Source organism: Sander vitreus, chromosome 21 (genome assembly GCF_031162955.1).
Source record: "Sander vitreus isolate 19-12246 chromosome 21, sanVit1, whole genome shotgun sequence".
NCBI lineage: Eukaryota > Metazoa > Chordata > Actinopteri > Perciformes > Percidae > Sander > Sander vitreus.
Genome location: NC_135875.1, coordinates 15,835,245 through 15,856,209, shown reverse-complemented (window position 1 = coordinate 15,856,209; position 20,965 = coordinate 15,835,245). Strand labels below are relative to the sequence as shown.

Genomic DNA, 20,965 nt, shown 5'->3' with positions numbered 1-20,965 from the left:
TACTCTGTATTGATTTGTTAAATGGTTTTCTATATTTACATTTTACTTTGTGTTGCTAAATACAAGTGAATTCACAACAGTGCAGTTATTGTAGTTGTACCTTTTTGGTAAACATTTGTTAAATGCAATATTTTATGTTTTGTTGTATTCTGTCACACATTACATCTGTCAGATAACATTTCATGGTATGTACATACAGCTGGCTGGTGATTGTAGTTTCAGTTCAGTGTTTTGAGTGCATGAAAAAGTTCCAGCTCCAAAGCATTTAGCATCACAGTATTTAAAAGACTCATTAAGTTTAAGGTGTAAGTGACAACTAAGATGAGAGGCAGGAATCTAAACCACTCCCTCAGAATAGTGATGTTTCCTTTCTTTTCTTTATCTAGGCGAGGCTTGTTGAGCACGAATGTGTACACATTTACTTTGAAAAGCACGGTACACACATTTTTCTTTCTTACAGGACTTCTCCACTGAAGCATTTGGTGGTTACATCACTTACTTATAAGCTCAGAGATTCTGGCTGTTTTTTTAAGGAGTGAAGAGCATTTCTGCAACAATGCTCTCCACCAAAACCCACTTCCATCACTTGCTGTGTGCTGCTGCAGATCTGCACAATTATCAGCTTGGAAAAGTTTAAGCATATCATGACTTCTGCCGCCAAAGGTAAACATCTGAGCAGCTATATACAAGGACAGCATGTAGAGGTAATGTGAAGATTTTTCTTATGACCTGTGATTTTTACTAAAAAATTGTTTCAAACCAGCGAGCTCAGAGGATCAAATATCAGACTGTAAAGGTGACCAACTAAACTATGAAGATCTCTATCTCCAGTTTGTCCATTAACATTGGAGAATAAAGAGTTGAGTGTAATATAAGTAATTCTGTGTGTACTAAAAGAAAAAAAAGTTTCTGGGAAAATTTGGCATCCGTCTAATCCACCATCAGTAGAGGAGTGGATAAATGAATTTCACAAAATGTGTCATCTTTGTCTAGAGAATCCCTCAGGTTACTGTTTTCGATTATTTTTCAAATTTAAATACCATGTGTTTGTATATGTATTTTAGTTATACATCTCATAGGGTTTTATTTGCGTAATAGTTTGGACTTAATATCAGATTGGACTCAGCACTTATTGTAGGCCAGTTGAGATTGAGTCGAGATCGAAGCAGTACATGTATGTGTCAGCAGGGAGCTCTGTTGAACTCCCATCAGAGCATTTCTCTGCTGAACACTCATGTTACAGCCGGTTGTGTGACCTGTGCAAAAACATTTAAGCTCTTATTTAGTTCAACATTTTTATATTAGATAGCTCCTTTTTCTCATTAAAAGACCTAAATAAAAACTGATTTCACTTGTTACGAGCGAGCAACTGCTGCCTTCTCTCCAGTTTTTTTTATTTTTTATATTTCTGTTCAAACTACAAATTCAAGGTCAAAACATACAAGACCATATGCCAGAGCAGAACTTGCTGAAGGAAGGCCTCTGAATTCATTTGATCCATTGTAAGGCTTTTTGTTTCTCAACATAGCACTTGTGTAAGCCATTTTCTTGTGTAAGCTTACAGGTGTCCCCTTGGAAATGTTAGTTGTCTGGGGAGTTCAGTTGTCTTGGATGCAGTCTCACTTCAGTCAGCCAGAGAAGCAGAGGGGACAGGACCAACACCCGGCTGAGAGAAACACGACATCCTCACTTCGACCTCAGGTAAACACAAATGACAAGATTGATTTTAAAATGATAAAACTTTCCTTTGCATAACAGTGTGTGTGTAGGATAGGGAGTTTATTAAGAGCAGGACTGGGAAAGTATAACTATTATCAACAAGCTGTAGAGTATAAACAACGACTGCAATATTGTTTTGACGTAGCTAGTTGTGGTGAGCATTTTGCAAGTTTCATTTGCAGGCGTACCAGTGGAGGACCCACATGGCAGCCCTGGCAGCTCTTTGCTTGCTGCTAGTGTTTCCACTGAGCAGCACCCAGAGCACCCTGCGGTCTGAGCAGGAGATCAATGCCCATCAGGCCCCGGCAGCACCACCTCCTCCACCACCACACATACAGAACCTACTCAGAAAAGAGGAAACCACTCATTTTAAATGCGATGCAGTCGTGTAAGTTTAGTTCAAAATTTTTTTTAGTAGAACTGTAAATATCCATCCTGTGTTAATGTCAGAGAGGCAGCATAGAATAGATGGAATGCACTTTATTTTCCCGAGGGAAATTTTTTCTCAGGCATAGTGCTACAACACAAACATGTAACAGAAAAAACATTTTAAAATCAACATAAACATAAGATCAACTAAACATCTTAGGGCATAAAAGGACATGTGACTGTACAGACAATGCAACATTTTGAATATTGTAATAATTAAAGTGCTGTTGTGCTAAGATTTACTGTTGGAGTTCAGCAGCTTACTAATAAAATCTTACAAAACGCTTATATATGGCATACTAATGTTCTGCAAAGTGAGGATTTGTGTGTGAAAAGTGTGGCTCTGATGGTCTTTGTGCCTCCACAGATGCCCATGTAGACAAAGATAATGCCAAAGTGGGTCTCTTCATCGCTGCTGCCATGGGAACCTTTGCTCTGATGGCTGCAGTGTACTGTATCTACAACAAGTTCTACACCAAACATCAGTACCTGCACACCCATCTTAACGACGACTCAGGTAGATTAATAGATTTTTATTAAATTCTTATTGCATTAGAGCCTCTTTCAGTCTTGGAACCAAACTGCATTGCCTACAGGGACTGTCAGAAACCTGCATGGTTGTAAAAATACACATATCTGCCTTCACTACAAAGTGGCACCACAACAGAGAAAAGCTATATACAGAGAGTTGCCTCATCAGCAGGAACAAAGAAAGACTTCCATCCAAAGAAAACTGGACTCATCACCATCTGATCTTTTCTCTCTCTTGTCTCTTGGGTATCATTTGTTGTAGAGCACCACAGGACGGCTGGGATATTAAACATCTGCACAATGTGTCGTGTTTGTTGATGTTGTGCAAAATGACTTCTTGGAACTGAAGCTCTTCCTGCTTGCTGCCATTCTGAGATATTAATAACTGATGTTGCATGGTGTAGCTTTAATAGTAGAAATACAACAGAAAATGTGTAATAGTGTAGTACATACAGAAATGTCTTATGATTCAGTGAGCTAATATCTCGAAAATGTTTACAGGAAATATCTACAATTTTCAAGTGACGTTCCTTAATATCTGTCTGCAGATTTAACTACAGACCCCATTGGCCCTCCCCCTGTGTTTTTCCATGGCTCTGCTGGCTCCAGTGCGGTAGATGTGCAGAGAGCTGGTTATGGCTCGCTCTCAGACACTCCATCCGTCATCTCTATGCCACCCAGCCTGTCCCCTCCTCCCTGTGCCATGCCCTTCCCTCCCCTCTTCCTCTCCTCTCACTCTCTGAGAACTATATCAGCCAGGGATCTGGAGAAGAGCTGTATCTGATACTGAGACTTTTGAATAACAGTAAAAAATAAGTAGTTATTTGAATGTGCACATTGTTTTTCAATACCTATACACATCGGTTTTAATTTTTGCAGGCAAATGGCTTTGCACATACAGCTCACAGTAGGAACAACAGTAGGAAAATGCTGAAGAATGAACTTTTTTAGCAACATTTGGTGGTAGTCCTGTGCTGTGTCTGTATCTGTCAGTTACCATTGTCAACCATAGACCCCCTGACCTGTTGCCCCTTCACTGCCCATAATCACCGCCAAATATGCCTCAAACATTTGCCTGTGAATCTCCACCATTACTAGAGTAATTAACTAGATATTTCCTGCACCTTATCAAATACTACCCATCCTTTCAGTAGGCGTCCAGTATGGTACACGAAACAATAAACTGTCCAGAGATAGAAAACAATGTTGTCCTGCTCATTTCTACTTTTTATGGTAAATAATTGCAGTCCCATAGTTACATACAAAATCTGATTTAAATACAGTAGGGTAATTTGTTACTAATAACATTAACAGTGGCTTCATAGTAATTAAGTGTCCTAGTAAGCCATGCACAATATCAGAACTCTGAAACTGAGGCAGTTAAATGGAATGAAGCCATCATTCATTTTATTATTTACACCTGTGTTTTTTCTACAGTGACATGTCAAGATGTCTTCAGACGTAGGACTTCAGCTATCAATAAAACAAAATGTGTGCACCACTTACCATGCAATGATTTAAAAAAAAGTAGATTTAAGAGCTTCAAGTCATGCATACAGTCACATTTTGAAATGATTGGTAGATGGCATATTTATAACTGCAATGCAGTGTATTTCTTTTAAACTCTTATGTTCTTGATAGATAGCACATCACTAACTACAGTAAATATTAAAATTACCTTTTTGGTTTTTGAGCTCTTTTGGCCACTTCAATATAAAGTGAGTTCCATATCAGTAGCCTATATGTAAAGGGAACATCACTGTAATAAGTTGAAGGTATGAGCAGTTATCATATGAAAAGGCTTGCAGTAATGCGTTATGGCAGCTCTGCCACTGTCGGTATGACGCACAGGACTCATAGCTGAGACGAGAAAGTAAAACCACAAAATCTTGAACCTGTCGTTGTTTATTTATTTTTTAAATCACGTTCTTTTTTTTGTCTTCTACTGTGGATCTAATCCTTACATTTGTTTGATAAAGAATCTCCGGTCATTTAATCTCAAATAGATCCAACTAGAAATCATAACAGCATCCTGGGAGCAGCATGCCCCTCCCCTGTTACAAATAGCCTATACCTGGGAAATCTGATAATATGCAGTATTTTATCTAACCTCTATTCAAGACTTATGCCGGTCCAAGAATAGCCGCTGCTTGAATAGTCATTACTTACGCCCGGCTGCGAGAAAGGAAGTGACATGCTACCTTCCACTCACTACACACAATTTGGAGAGATTAGCGCGCAGGCAGCGGTAATCTGGTTTCAGGACCACGGCCAGAGCAACCGTTTGGCCAGGAATCCTGTCGAAAGTTGCCTCCAGAGCGGTGGGAACCTAGAGCGGACACCAAAGAGTGTGAAGAAGTTAATTTGGACGTTAAAGACTCAAAGTGGGACTGACAATGTTTGCACGGGTCATTTTAAAAGCAGTTAAAGCAGATTAAATCTCAGGGTCGCTGGCTACAGATTTCACTGCGCAGGAAACTGCGGGTTAGGGAGTCATTCAGTAAAATCAAGTTGTTATTTATTTTTAATTTTTTTTAATGTGTGAGTGAGAAGCAAGGGGCGGAGGTAGTAGAGGAGAAGGCTGTGCGCTCAATCGGGAGCGCGCAAAGTCTGCACATTGGTCGGATCCTGGAGTCGTGAGGATGGAGATCCGGCCGGACAGGTTTAAGGTCGTGGCGGCCAGGACTCTCGGGAAAATATACGGGTATGTAGAATCTCCCTGGGACATATTACAACTGGAAAATGTAAAAATAAAATAAAAAATGCAGGTGTAATTACCTTGTGTTAAAAAAGAAAGTGTATCTTTTGAATTGAATTTATAACAGTCTACAGTGGCTTAAACGTGATTGTATGGGAGTATGTGTCTTAATAAAAGAGAAGCAAACTGCTCCTTTGAAGATCAAGGAGTCCAGAGGCCTGGGCTAGAGTGTTTTTGGATGACCTGCCACATCTGTCCCTCTATAGGCTATTGAATCTGTCACATAAGAAACTGGCATACATAATGTATCACGTTAAACAACTGCAGTCATGCAGTGGCTGATGAAAAAAACTAACAAATATTGTTTCTGAGCACACAAATGCTGTAAATCTAAAACCTAAAATCAGTCTCCTAAAGTCTCTTTCTCCTTTGCTTCTGAGGAACAAATACACAGAATTAAGTTTCATTTTAGGCCCATCGGTGTAAGATGAAGCCTCGGATCGATAGCTGAATTCATTTCTTCCAGGCTTTTTCTGCAGTCTTTTCACATTGTTAAATTATGGATGCCTTGTCACGGTTTTATATGGAGGCTGGCAATGTTGTTCAGTTTCTACACAAAATATGTTTTATAAGGTTGTCCATTCTTCCAAAGAGAGTAACTGTTTGTTTAGTGTAAAACAGGCCTCTGTCTCCCCTTGCATTATGGGACAGCTTAAGGAGACCTTCATTAACCCTCACTCTGGTAAAGGCTTCAACTTTTCAAAAACAGCCAAACTTATGATGATGGACTGATGGGGCCGTGGACCAAGGTAACATGGCAGGAAAAAGGTCATTTTTGACATCATGTGGCATTTTAGACCCACAAGACACATGCGCAAATAATTCAAGTGTGAGTTTTTGAGAACTTCCGTAGCTCTGCTTTACAACCAGTCCTAATGGCAATAAGCTGTAAATTCCGTGACACAACTTCCTCGCTGAGAAAAGGTGTTTGAGGTAATCAGGAGTCTGGTCAGTGATGGATATCTGAACGCGAGAAGGCATTGATGGACTCCCCTTCTTCCTCTCGGGATTTGATGTAGCGTCTAAACACTTATAAATCCTCTCCAGAAATAGCCTCTGCTCTTCCAAGCTGTCGGCCCACGTAAATCCCTGCATGCGTACACCTTGCACACCTCTCTCTCTCTCTCTCTCTCTCTCTCTCTCTCTCTCTCTCTCTCTCTCTCTAAGTAGCCCGACAGCTCGTCATCGTGTCCCTTCCCCCCTCAGGGCACCTCATAGCCAGGATTAAGCCACTCCACCCACGGCAAAGAGCCCGCAACGGCCTATAAGCTTTCATTTCCGTGGAGCGCACTGCTCTCAGGTGCTTCCTTGGTACCTTGCTGCCGTGCGTAACGCGCACCGGCCCGTCCCCCGGTACTGTTCTCTGCACGCAACATGCATGCTTAACGGGCTCACAGAGAGCAGACATATCCGCGTTGACTTACAGTTGTATTCTTTATTTTTTTGCACGGAGCTGTATCCGTTCTTGTATTGTTCATTGTTTTCCCTATTCGGTCTTGTTGCTATTAGTTATAGCATATTCTAGTCCTGTTAGTTCCATTTATTTATTTTTGGTTCTGTTTCAATCTATTAAGCTGTGCCATATTGTCTTTTCCTATTAAGCTACAGCCAATAGTGACTAAATCACCTGCAGTCGTGTCAACATAAGTGAGACCAAACAGAAGCTTATTCCCATTGAGGTAGAGCTCATAAAGTCACCTGTTATTTAACTATTTATATAAGGGCTGTAATCGTTTGGTCTATATAACACCAGGGAACAACTAAAAATGCCCATCACATTTCCTAAACATTGAGGGGATGTCATGAAATATCTTGTTTTGTCCAAACAGCAGTGCAAAGCCCAACAAATGACATTACTATAATGATAATTCACATTCACACTTGAGAGCCCTAAACAAGAGAATGTTTGAATTTGTACATAAAAAATGACTTAAATTACTAATCAATTATCAAAATAGTTACTGACTGACTAATGGATTAATTGACTAATCATTGCAGGTCAAATCTATGTATAGATATTTATAAATAAATAAATACTATGCAGTTCCCCTCTGTGCTTCCTGCATCTCATTCCTGAATCTTTTATCTAAATGAATTGCCCTCAGTATAACAATTCAATTTATTTAACTAATGCAAATGATATCCAAAGTGTACTTCAGTTGTGTGACTACAGTGCTTGTAACAGTCCACAGTTGATATTCTAACAATTGAAGTCCAGCAGGAGGTCTGTCGTAGTAGTGTCATGAGGAGCTTTTCAACCTTTAAAACAATCTTCCCCAGTTATTTGACTCTCTCTTATCCAATCAATGATTCCAAGCTGTTGACTCAACTGTGAACCAAGCTGCTGAACCACCCAGACATTTGTCCTTGACGTATAAATTAAGACATTAACTTGGACAGAGAACCAGGAATACTCACTTAGAATAGGTCATGGGAAGTCAGTTTTCCTATATTCCTATTTGATTCAAAACCGAGCACTTTTTTTATTGGGTTGAATTGGTTCACAGAAGCGTTGTCATGGTGCAACTAATACAACGGAGAGAACGTCAGGTAGCTTGTGAGGATTACAACGGCTTTTCTTTAACTCAGGGTCAGTCATGAAAAGTCACTGCAGCAGATGCAGTATATGTGAAATACAGGCATGTACATTTTGGCAATCGTATAGCAGTGAATGAAAACTCCATGTGGACATCCTCTGGATACTGCGAAATAAATTGGTGTTGAAGAAGAAGGAAATGTTGCGAATTATGTGCGAGACTGTGCATGAGCCAGGGGAGTTGACGATAAAAGGCAGGGTTAAAGATGAAGAGGAGACAGGAAGAATGAAGACAGAAGCCCGCCCAGACAAAAATAGTCCAAGAGAGCCAGAGATATTAATAATTCAAGAGTGAGAATCATTAATACTTGATCAGTGTTGGAGACTGTTAGAACCTCTGCTTACAGTAACTAATAAAGCATGTATGTTGCATAACTGTGTAGCTATTATTTTACTGTTGGGAGTTTTTAGGTGGCTGCTCTGAAAAAGAACACACGTCCAGTCTTTTTGTCACTCAATATGTTAGTGTCCATGTCAATTTTAAGTGTCTACGAGAAGTACATCTTCTGCACCTAGATAGCTGCAAAAATGGTTGTATAAAGAGCAGCTGGTGCTTTTCTTTCGCCTGGTGTTTCAGAATTGTGATTGTCCTCATCTCTGGTGACTTGATGGAGCTGTGACATTCTGGTTTAGGACTGGGTTTGTTAAGTATGCAGAGGAACAAAGTCTCACACAGCTGCGAGAATAAACCTATTATGTTCCTACAGTAGTTGGAAAGGCCTATATGTTAGTAGGATGTACAAAAAAAAGTAATTTTGGGTGTGTGTGTTGCCCCATTTGTCTGTATCAGTTTAAATCTCTGAACTCTTTCTGCACCTCCAACCATCTAATGAGGTAAAAACAAGCTATAACATCTTAAGATAAATAAGGTAGCAAGGGAGTTTGCTAGTTTACTGTAAGCTACATTGCAGCTTTTTTTCTTTGGTTAACATTGCGAGATAGGGCATAGCTTTGGAGGAAGTCTGCACTCTCCGAGTGCCCTTATGGTTTAAGCTGTGGTTATTATTTTTGTGCATTACCACCGAGTACATTTCGTTGTTGTAATGGCGTCTTTCTGGGGTAGCCTGCAGTTTTGACTTTGGCTATTTTGTAAAAATTGCCAAACAGCACAGCATTACGCTGTCAGTGGTAGCTTGACTCACCATAAAACACTGACCTACTGCACAGATAACATTGTTTAATTTCAGTGTGTTTGTCCCTGAGGAACTGACAATCATTTGTCAGTTTCCATATGTTTATATGATGTAAATCTCACATACAGTATTCAGTCTATACTTGTTCTTCCAGTTACAGTAGAGATTTTCAACCCAACCATGATGAATGTTCACAATGGCCACTGTGGGAGCAGAACACTGTTATTAATGGTGCGCCCCCGTGGCTCAGTCGGCTAAGAATCATAATGCACTTAAATGTGGTTCAGTTCTAGCCCAGGATCCCAGTCCCATTTTCTGTACTGTACAACCAGCTGTCAAATAAAGTAGTCTATAAAATACACCCCCATCCCCCCAATCCAAGCATTATTCATGCTCTGCGCTGTTGGGTGTTGTATTTTGGCTAAAAGCTGCAGGGCTGAGTGGACTGATATACACTCTTATGTACTGTATGTATCTCTCTATGGTGGTTGTGAATTACATTTACCAGAGTAAATGAGACGCAGTAGGGATATTTGCTTTTAACTTTTACATGTAGGTATATGAACACATAAATATGTATAATAAATAAAGCTGTGATATAAAAGGGGCTCTATGCTGTATCATCTGGACCTGCAGAGCTTGAGTAGAAGACCTGCTGCGTTTAGATACATATTTGATGCCTGTTAGACTGGAGGCTGGCAGAGGTCATGGTTTCTCAGGGTTTCTCAGCAAGCCATATGGATATTATAGACAAAAACAGAAAAAAAGAGTAGAGTAGTTAACCTTGTTTGGAAGGTGAAGAGGGGCATGGATGCACCAGGATGAGAAAAGCTTCTTTTTTTTTTTTTACTCATACTGTATTCCTCCCTGTCGGCCAGTTCTGTCAGGAGATGAATGCCTGCAATAACAATACCCGATATATTAACACCTTGAGAAGACAGGATAAGTCAAAGTTATGTCAACAAGCTCCAGTGGTGGAAGGCTGACAGATAACTGTGCTGTACTCTTGTGAAGATGCTAGAGTTACCAGTCAAATTGACAGCGAAAGATTGTCTGAACATCTTTTATGAAGCCAAGCTGTCAGTCTACAAATCTGTTTTCACTGCAGCAACCAGAGTTTGGAAAACCTTGGTGGCTCACCGGCTGACTGTTTGCTCTTAAAGAAAATCCACAATATATAAATCTAAGAGTAAACTAAATGTATTTTCATTTTGAGGGCTCAATAACCGTTATAGTTGGGCAGTTGAAATTGTTTTTTTTATAAAAACAAATATATAAAAGTAAATTGCTGAATCAGCAAACAGTACACTGACTATTTGGTGTTTTCCTCAAATGTCAGTGTGTTTTGGTGTGTATTGGCCAGGTTGCTTCTGTGGAAAGCTATCTTGATAGGGCAAGGGTTGCTATACAACATTGCAAAGGGATATTTCAAGTGATAGATAGCCCATACAATCACATCAAACTACACAAGGTGACAGAAGAAATATACAAAGATTTTGGCTCTATCAAACTATTAAAATCAACTTCTTAAGAAAACAAATTCACTAGCCCTTACTTTAAGTGTGTATATATTCTTGATACAGAACAAAGTGATTGACTTAAGTCTAAACTACAATACTTTTACATATTACGTTTTCCATTCCCTCCATTTTGGGGTTTCCAATCCCTTGTTAACAGAGCTCTTGAGAAGAAGCAGGAAAATGGTGAGACCATCGAGCTGTCGGCGGAGGGCCGGCCAGAGATGGTGGAGGAGAAGGAGATGCCCGTTGTGGACTGCACATGCTTCGGCCTGCCCAGGCGCTACATCATCGCCATCCTCTCTGGCATCGGCTTCTGCATCTCCTTTGGTATCCGATGTAACTTGGGCGTGGCCATCGTCAGCATGGTCAACAGCCACACCATCTTCAGAGACAACAAGGAGATCATAGTGGTGAGTGGCAGTGGATGAGGTGGGAAGTCCACAACAGCAAGGCAAAATAAATATGAATATGTTTCTGGATTATTTATGTATGAGATAAGAGACACACTATAGTGCCAAAAGTATGTGCTGGATTTCTCTGATTTTTGTGCACTTTTTGTTTGGGGCTGTTTTTTTTTTTTAAAAGTTTGAGATAGGCCCCTTTATCCCAACTAAGGGAAATCTTAATGCTACAGTATACAATGACATTTTAGACCGCAGTGCACTTCCAACGTTGCATGGGAAAAGTCCTTTCCTGTTTCAAAGTGAGATCCATGAAGAACATATTTTTACTAGTTCATAGTCTCTTACTTTATTAATGGTGCAAATGGAAATGGTCAGGTCAAACAAAGGATTGGGTCATCCTAAATTCTGTCAGTCAACGTTACAGTCAGTGGGGTCATCAGCATTGAAGTTTGACACAGCTAAGTGATGTGAAGGAATGATTGATTGATAGATAGATAGATAGAATCGATCGATCAGGGGTCGAGCATACACCCCAGGGGGACCAGTAATCAATCACATCAGTTATCTTGTTTTGATTGTTCTTCCCTCAGCTGTTCTGTTCTGGCAGACAAAATATCACCTCAGTATGTTTCAGGGATCAAACTCTTATTCAGGTACATGTGCAGATTGATAATGTTTTGCCTTCCAACAGAAAGCTCAGTTTGACTGGGATCCAGAAACAGTGGGAATGATCCACGGCTCCTTCTTCTGGGGATACATAGTAACCCAAATCCCAGGAGGCTTCATCTGTCAAAAGTTTGCAGCAAACAGGTCTGTTAATCCACTTTTAATGGTATGCAAGGGATACCTGTATGCAAGGGATACCATCTTTTGTACGTACTGAACGGAATGTCTCTTCCTGTCGCTATTCTTTCCTCTTCCAGAGTGTTTGGCTTTGCTATAGTGGCCACGTCTTGCCTGAATATGCTCATCCCTGCAGCCGCACGGGTGCACTTTGGCTGTGTTATCATTGTCAGAATATGTCAAGGACTCGTGGAGGTGACTGACTCTATAGCTTGCTCATAAACACAATAAATGGGTAACAAGAACAATTTCTATTTACATTTTATTAAGAACATTTATCATAGTGTCATTTCTTCCCTATCCTGCAGGGGGTTTCATATCCGGCCTGTCATGGCATTTGGGCAAAATGGGCACCACCTCTTGAAAGAAGTCGCCTGGCCACAACAGCCTTTTGTGGTGAGTCTATTATCACTGTGCCTGTTTCTCTTTTTGTTTTCACTTTAAGAAAGCATTGCTAGTTTAATACAGCCACAATTAGAGCCGAAACTATTAGTCGATTAATCACTTAGCTGATTTACTACTAGCTGATAACTACTTTGGACCAATCAGAGCAGACTGGGCTTTTTTGGTGTATAAAGAGACAGGCGTTAAAATGGAGCGTTATAGATAGAGGGTGAATACAGGTATATCGAGACAGACATAATGTGTTTTTTGAACATTAAGGTTGTCAGATTAATTGAAATGAATTGAAATTGCAGCCCTAAACACGTTTCTTTTTTTTCTAGGATCTTATGCTGGAGCTGTGATTGCCATGCCATTAGCTGGAATCCTAGTCCAGTACTCAGGATGGTCATCAGTCTTCTACGTCTACGGTAAGAGACCCTGGACCTTTACACAGGGGCTACTTTTTTCAGACCAAACCATAACTTGGGAAAATACACATTAACTTGCATAGTGAACTGTTAGGCTATGACTGATTTCAATAGTTGTGTAACGTTAGACCAGTGTTTTAGTCAAGACCATTGCTTCGCTAGCATCACTTACACTTAGCGTACCTTTCTTTATGCTTCATTTCTAAGTGTCGATAAAAACGTGAGGTGGTTCCAGCTGTCTCAGTCAGCGTTACATTGCAGAAGTTACACACTGCTGTGTTTTCTTTTACATGTTGTTTTGCAAATAAACTCCTTATGGTTTAAGTAGCCACATTTTATTACCAACAAGTTAGAGCTAGAGCTTTTTCTCCTGTCACCTGCATTCACTTTGTTGGGAGTACGTATTTAACAGTAACAAATTAGAAATGAGTCAAGTTATTGGTTAAAGTTAAAGCAGGACGTTTTACATCCAATCACAGTAATGATGTTAACATATAAATCAGACAATGCACAGAGCAGGCAGTTTAGTGATCTCCTTGCACTGTGCAGGGAGATCTTGACCGATTTTGAAATAAAATCCTCTTTATCTGAGACCGAGACAAGACCGATTAAAAATGCGGTCGATACCGAGACTTAAGACTCAAAAAGTGGTCTTGAGACCGGTCTCAAGACCAAGACCGATCTTGAGTACTACACATTGGTGTAGACACATGAATCCAGCATTCAATCCCAGTCTGTACCGAGGCAGAAGCTACAGTCAAGGTGTCTCCTTTTACAGCTTGTTCTTTTTGACCTTTCTTTCCAGTTTTGACACCTACATTACTCTTCTTTTCCCTGCCTGCCTTCCTTCCTTCCCTTCTCCCCCCAGGAACGTTTGGCATCATGTGGTATTGCTTCTGGATCCTGGTGTCTTATGAAAGTCCAGCAGCCCATCCCACCATCACTGAGGAGGAGCAAAAATATATTGAGGAAAGCATTGGCCAATCGTCACAACATACAGTAACGGTCAGTACTTAGAGTAGATTTCTCAGGTACAATATGATTCAAACACTGTATCACACTGCATTGGCTGATGTTAACAGTACTGATGTATCCGCCCTGCCATTTACATTTCCATCAATTGAATAAGAAGGCACTTTTTTTGTTTTATGCTAAATGTTGAAATAAGGACAGGATCGCAAGTAAATTTGAAGGAAGAGTGTAGAGATGGTAAACAAGCAGAGCAATGTGTCAGGGAAATAAGGGTGGAGCTTAAGAGGGTGTCGAAACTTCATCATGAGCTGATTCTAATAATAGTATAGAATATATTTCATCAAAATGAAAGCAAGACATAGATTTAGAAAGTCTGTATCAGTGGTGACCTCTGCTCATTTTTGTATGCATTCATGCATTCAGTTTACTCCACCCATCCTCTTGTTGATCACAATGTCATGTTTTTCTTTTTAACAAATAAAGTGGTCATTAATTAAGGTCAACAACAATTTTTTAGTTTTGTGGCATAAGTCAATGAAATAAGTAATACGTTTTTCTGTGTTACAGAAATTCAACACACCATGGAGGTGCTTCTTTACGTCCATGCCAGTGTACGCCATCATCGTGGCTAATTTCTGCAGAAGCTGGACTTTTTACTTGCTTCTCATCAGCCAGCCAGCATACTTCGAGGAGGTGTTTGGGTTCGAGATTAGCAAGGTAACAGGAATCTATGGTGGCAAGTGCAAATCACAACAGCAAATAGAAAAACGCAACAGCAAATCATAAAACACAATGGCAAATAGGAAAACACAATGGCAAATAGGAAAACACAACGGCAAGTAGGAAAACACGACAGCAAATCATAAAACACGACAGCAAATAGGAAAACACGACAGCAAATAGGAAAACACGACAGCAAATAGGAAAACACGACAGCAAATATGAAAACACGACAACGAATATGAAAACACGACAGCAAATATGAAAACATGACAGAAAATAGGAAAACACAACAGCAAATAGGAAAACACTTCAACAAATCATAAAACACAATGGCATTAACTTCTACTGGAAAAGGTAGGGCCTATCTAGCAGAGGATGGACCCTCCTGATGGGACGGACGGACTGTCTCTCTGTTAAAAGTAGGCGCGTTTCTGTGTTTTTCACCTCTCCTTCCTGTTAAAAGACAGACAGACTGTCTGTCCACTCAGGAGGGTCGTCCTCTGCTAGATAGGCCCTACCTTTTCCGGTAGAAGTTAATGCCATTGTGTTTTAAAATTTGCTGTCGTGTTTTCCTATTTGCTGTCATGTTTTCATATTTGCTGTCGTGTTTTCATATTTGCTGTCGTGTTTTCCTATTTGCTGTTGTGTTTTCCTATTTGCTGTCGTGTTTTCATATTTTCTGTCGTGTTTTCGTGTTTTCATATTTGCCGTCGTGTTTTCATATTTGTTGTTGTGTTTTCCTATTTGCTGTCGTGTTTTCATATTTGTTGTCGTGTTTTCATATTTTCTGTCGTGTTTTCCTATTTGCCGTTGTGTTTTATGATTTGCTGTTGCGTTTTTCTATTTGCTGTTGTGATTTGCACTTCAGGGCCATCGTAGGAACCAGATGTACTGCCATACCAGAAACCATACAGAAGTTTCCATAAGTACAATAACATGATACTGCTGAGAAAAGTCAAAGCTGTGGAAAGTCTGCTTTCCCGGTTTATTTCAGTGACCATAGGCTATCCTTAGAGGTCTTAAATCTATTGCATAAAATATATATTTTTTGTCTCTCTAGGTGGGCATAGTTTCTGCACTTCCTCACCTTGTCATGACCATTATCGTGCCCATTGGTGGCCAGATCGCTGACTATCTGCGCTCCAACCAAATCATGACCACCACTAACGTCAGGAAACTTATGAACTGTGGAGGTAAGAAAGGGCCAAAAAGAAGGGCAAGCAAAACTAGATTTGCAGATAAATGTAGTACACAGGAAATGTAGCTGACTTGCTGTGCTCATAGTATCAGGTAGTTTTCTTCAAATACATCAAAATTGGAGCCATATTATATGATATATAATGCCATTTTAGAGCGTTCTCTGGATATAATTAGAAGTTTTTGTAAATCCCCTATTTTTAGTCAGAAGTCTGGTTTAGTCATGTGACGCTGATAAACTGCACAGTACCTCACTGGCTAATTATAGGGTTAACTACAGTATTTAGTCAATCATGTGAGAAAACATTTGCTGCATAAGGGAAATGATGACTCACTGTAAAAGCAGAAGCCTCTGTCGGCTATTTTTGAGCTACAGATAGAAATCAATAGCAAAGTGAAATGGAGAAGCATACAGTGTACGCCTCACTTTTCTGGAAGCTGTCAGTACTGGGTAGAGGTTAGTCAACAGTGTCAAGACAAATGGCCTCAAGTTGACTTAAAAAAGCATCTTGCATTGAGACTTAATGTTTCCCATTAAACTAATTCTCTGTTTCTATTCTATTGCTCTACATCAGGTTTTGGGATGGAGGCAACCCTGCTGCTGGTGGTGGGCTTCTCTCATACAAAAGTTGTTGCCATCACATTCCTGGTCCTGGCTGTGGGTTTCTCTGGCTTTGCAATTTCAGGTGAAACCATGTTTTTTTTAATTCTTACTGTTCAGGACACATTCTGTATCAATGCATCTACATTACCCCCATCGATATCAATAAGACCCTTTTAATCAACTTGTTCTTTTAAACCTTTTGGCCACCAATATTACTGTAGAATTTGTAAAGCTTGTGAATATATAACCATTTCCTATCATTTTATGCAATAATGTATTTATCCTTCCTTATAAGGTTTCAATGTCAACCACCTGGACATTGCACCGCGATATGCAAGTATCCTCATGGGTATCTCCAACGGTGTGGGCACTTTGTCTGGTATGGTTTGCCCACTTATAGTTGGTGCCATGACAAAGCATAAGGTGAGAATTTGTGTTGTAAAATACACGCTAAAATACATTTCTGTCCTCAGTTTGTTGTCTGAGGGTGTGTTTCTGCGTATATAAGTCAACTATGCATCTCCAACTGAGTTTGTTCATAGAAAATGTTTCTAAAACAACAGCAGAGGTTCCACTTCCTCAGAAAGACTTCTTTTAATTGCCATTTTGCATGTCCAAGAGTCTTACAGGGAGAAACTGACCACTAAGAGGGACCTAATTTTGAACTGAAAGTAGCTCAATCGAACAGAGGTCCCAGCCAGAAGTAAGGTTAAATCTTAAGGTGTTTAAGCATCAAGTTTTATTGACCAGAGTAAAAGGTATTCAGGGTTTGAGCAAATGTATCGACACAATACATCGGCAAGCCTCTCTTTGATTGGTTTGATTAAATGTGTTTAACTTAATCAAAACACAAAAACACTTTTTTTCATGCTCATTATCTCTCTTCCTCTTTTTTTCCTCTCACTCTCCTTTGATAGACGCGGGAGGAGTGGCAGGGGGTGTTTCTTATTGCCTCGCTTGTTCATTATGGAGGTGTTATATTCTATGGTGTGTATATTTCCCTCATAATTTCTGTTTCCACCCATTCCTCCATAACCAGAACATTAGGGTGTTTAAGTATGCAACAAGCTGTGCATTGTTCTTTGTGCAATCTCCTGAAGATTGGTTGTCAAAAGTCTGAATACTGTACAAAAACGCTGTATCTTACGGACTGATCATGTCTCTGGGCTGCAGGCCTCTTTGCATCTGGAGAGAAGCAATATTGGGCGGAGCCGGAGGAGCTGAGTGATGAGAAATGTGGCATCCTGGATGAGGATGAGCTTGCAAACGAGACAGAGGAGCTGTATCGCACAAGTGGCGGGGGAGGCTACGGAGCCATGAACCAGGGAGCGGATCCCAACGGAGCCGGAGGCATGGGGGGAGGAGGAGGCTGGGTCTCAGACTGGGACAAAACTGAGGAGTATGTCCAACCAGCCGGAACCAATAATTACCTTTATGGAGGAGAGGGGGACCAAGGGTTAACATAAAACCAGCATATCTTCTGCCCATAGCCTTTAGTGAGGCAGAAACAGTACATCAAGAGCGTGGAGTTTCACCTGATGGCATGAAGAACTTTGAAAGTGCGGATTTAAAAACGAATGTGGGAGGGGACCATTTTCAGCAAGTCTGACTGTATTATCTGAACTGAACTGAATTCAAAGAGACTCCACAGTGGAGGTGAAGACATTAGTAAATATAAAATGTGTGTTTGTGTGTGCAATTGTGTACCTTGTGTGACAGACACTTTAAATAATTTAATTTAGGACTCATCGCCCTCTCTGCAATCTGTCTTGGGGGTGGGTTGTGTTTTAGGCCTGCTGTGGCTTTTTTGATGTTTATTGACTGTAATAATTGTAGATTTCTTTATTATCTGACAGGATTTCATTTGTATGCCTCTCACTTATAATTGAATTATTACAAATCCTTCAGCTCACATTAGTCGCAAGCGCACGCATTGTTGGGTGAAAACCTATTGAGTTTGATTAATTGGGTTTAAAAAAAAGTTTCATAAATGGTTGTTGAATTTCCACAAGCAGAGTATGCCCCTCCATTGAAGTTAAAACGGGGAAAAAACAACACTGGAGCTACAAGGTTTTCACACAATGTTATGAAAGCTTTTTTTTCTTCCTAAAAACAATGTTTTGTCCTTAATGTGCACACTTTTAAGAAAAAGCATGTTACTTGTGCCAATACAACAAAATATTTTGCCCTGTAGTATTGGTTTACTCATCCGCTGACAAAATAATTTAATATAATAACACTTGCAAATATTACTATACACAGCTTTCTGTGAAGTCTAAATAGCCCATACTGATATTTTTAGATGCAGCATTTTGATTTCCTTGTGCAAAAATGTTTTATGTACTAGGCCTCGAACCTGTCTGCCTGCTGACAAACTGGGGAATAAAAATGCCTCGTATAGTTTAGAGACACTTTTATCAGGTCTCCTTGAGGCCGTTTTCCCCAAAATCCAACATCAGAATTTTGTTTAATATGATTCATTGTTGTTATTTTACTTAATTTACTGTTGTGTTCAGGCGATTCATGCTCTAAGTGTAAACATCAGGAAAAACACTTTGCTGTTGTCAGCATATAACCTAACAACCCACACATGCCAGTCTCTGCTCTCTGTCACAGTGGCAAGGCACAAAAAACACTGAGCCAAGGCTATGCCAGTTATGTAGCATAAGTCAAATTTAAAAACTGTGCAAGTAAATGAGAATTTTCTCTATCACGTAGTTCTCAGTCAATCTCATTTAAAGGTGGACTCTTCCCTTTATTTTAATTATTATAGTGCAGCAAGCTGAAGATGTATGTTAAATTATCAGTAAACGAAAGACTAATTAACAATAAAAGGTTGATTATGGACATAAACACAATGACATTTCACCTACATGACCAATTTGTTTTACTTTTGTTAGTAGATGTTCTAATGTATCTAGCTATAGCCCCCCAAAAAAAGTATAAGATTGAAAAATATCCCCGTGTAGACAGGGCTGCAACTAATACTTATTTTCGTTGTTGATTAACTGGTCGATTATTTACTCAAATAATTGATTAGTTTTTTTGGTCTAAAAATGTCAGGAAGCTCTAGCAGCTCTAGATCATGGAACGGTATCACTTTGGCTGATATTGTTCATTGAATGGAGTAGTTCACTGATAGATGAAATGTTAGGGTTTTTATTGTTTTTGTCATTTTTCATGAATTTAATTTTTTTTTCTGGATTGTAAACTAAAACTGAGTATGTAAAACTCATGTACATGTGGAAAATATTGTATAATAAAACCTAGGGGTATAATTCCTGTACGATAATTATAGATAGTTATTATTAATAGGCCGTTTATTCTTGTGCATTATACCAATTTTCATGTTTTAATGTTTGATATTAGTTGGCGCATAACCTATCTTGCTAAAAAAAGATGATTATAGCTGAGTTACATTTTTAATCAGCTTTTTTATTTATGTTTTCAGCACCTGTTTTGTCTTCGATCTTCACGTATGATTCGGGCACTAAAAATGTAGGTCTTTAAACCTTTGGATACAGTGGTTTCATGTTACCAATAATGCTGTACTCCACTCCAGACAATGTATCGATCACTGAGATAAAGTATAAAAGCATGAAAATGAAGAAGAAAAATAGATTATGATGGCACTAGAACAAGGGACTATTCCTCGAAAGCATGGTATTATCCTGCATCCATCTGTCAGTGAGAGAAATAGTAGTTGCCTGGATGTAACTCCAGTTCTTCTAATAGGCTTTACTATTGGTTTACCACATCAAAGCTCTGCCTTGGTACCCTGAAACTGATCTTTGCACTCACTGCCCAATCAGGAGGTAGCAACCACACACTCTAAAACACGCAGCAACTGGAATAGAACAGGGGCCAGCTGGGCATGTAGTTACAGGGCTATTAGTCTCGCATTGCCAGACCTTCCTTCACAGCGCTGCAGAGGAAGGTCTGGCTATAGTCGACACAGCATTCCGGGATAGGAGAAAAACGTGCTTTGGTTTATTGGCATTTTTTTAAACTAATCACAATGGTCTTGGGTGGCGCTAAGCCCCGTACGGAAAAACGATGCATCTGCAAAATCGGAAAGGAACTTATTTTGGTGGAACACTTTCAAAGGTTGTTTTAGTTGTGCAACAGAAAACTCAGATTCGACAGAAAGTTTAGCTGGCTGTCTCTATTTACCCTGCAGAGATCTGAGGACCAGTTAACCATAGTCTTTATAAATCAACCAGTTAAAATGCCAACACAAAGAAAGCAGAAGGTGACGTACATCCAGCTGCAATGAGGGACATCTGGCAGAATTTCTGGGTATCGAATTCAATACTTTTTAGGCACCGACCGAATTGCCTCTAAAGTATGGAGTATCGAAAAATGCACACCACGAGCCTAGGGGTCCCACAACCCAACCGCACACTCCAGACTTGGAGCGAAAAATGAACAAAAGGCATAAATCTGACCCACATGGTGCCTCCACTGCAGCAGCCCAAGGTGCACCACTAGGTAAGCACCTGACATCAGTCCGAGCAGGGCAGGGGCCGGCCTCTACCTGGTGCCTCCAGCCAAGGCAGAACAAGTAGCCTAGGCAGTGTGTCCATCCGAGGCCGGCAGCGACGAGTAGCAGAGGCCGCAAAGCTTGCTGGTAGTCGAGGCCACTCAGGAACACTAGAGGGTGGCTGGAGATTGTGAGAGTGAATCTCTGCTTTAATGTGGCTGAGTGAAAAATAAAGATGTAC

General features: G+C 40.0%; 2 protein-coding genes across 2 annotated transcripts; both read left to right on the top strand.

The window, feature by feature from the left end:
* The first annotated feature begins 37 nt into the window (after nt 1–37).
* LOC144536128 (uncharacterized) lies at nt 38–3,886 on the top strand. The gene is made up of 4 exons (XM_078279081.1): nt 38–1,701; nt 1,902–2,107; nt 2,516–2,665; nt 3,228–3,886. The coding sequence occupies exons 2-4, from the start codon at nt 2,008–2,010 to the stop codon at nt 3,461–3,463; spliced, it is 486 nt and encodes a 161-aa protein (XP_078135207.1). The 5' UTR covers nt 38–1,701; nt 1,902–2,007; the 3' UTR covers nt 3,464–3,886.
* Nucleotides 3,887–5,258: 1,372 nt separating this feature from the next.
* LOC144536634 (vesicular glutamate transporter 1-like) lies at nt 5,259–19,533 on the top strand. The gene is made up of 13 exons (XM_078279868.1): nt 5,259–5,383; nt 10,844–11,096; nt 11,782–11,900; nt 12,014–12,128; nt 12,242–12,329; nt 12,659–12,745; nt 13,614–13,750; nt 14,285–14,434; nt 15,501–15,633; nt 16,213–16,323; nt 16,537–16,664; nt 17,159–17,228; nt 17,415–19,533. Exons 1-13 carry the CDS (start codon nt 5,322–5,324, stop codon nt 17,705–17,707), a joined length of 1,746 nt encoding a protein of 581 aa, XP_078135994.1. The 5' UTR covers nt 5,259–5,321; the 3' UTR covers nt 17,708–19,533.
* The last annotated feature ends 1,432 nt before the right edge of the window (nt 19,534–20,965 follow it).

Bases quoted from the DNA above. Each gene is read 5' to 3' on its own strand.
- LOC144536128 (XM_078279081.1), top strand. From the start codon at position 2,008: ATGCCCATCAGGCCCCGGCAGCACCACCTCCTCCACCACCACACATAC. The intron at 2,108-2,515 runs GTAAGTTTAGTT...GTGCCTCCACAG, and splicing joins TTTAAATGCGATGCAGTCGT to ATGCCCATGTAGACAAAGAT. The intron at 2,666-3,227 runs GTAGATTAATAG...ATCTGTCTGCAG, and splicing joins CCATCTTAACGACGACTCAG to ATTTAACTACAGACCCCATT.
- LOC144536634 (XM_078279868.1), top strand. From the start codon at position 5,322: ATGGAGATCCGGCCGGACAGGTTTAAGGTCGTGGCGGCCAGGACTCTC. The intron at 15,634-16,212 runs GTAAGAAAGGGC...GCTCTACATCAG, and splicing joins GAAACTTATGAACTGTGGAG to GTTTTGGGATGGAGGCAACC. The intron at 17,229-17,414 runs GTGTGTATATTT...TCTGGGCTGCAG, and splicing joins TGGAGGTGTTATATTCTATG to GCCTCTTTGCATCTGGAGAG.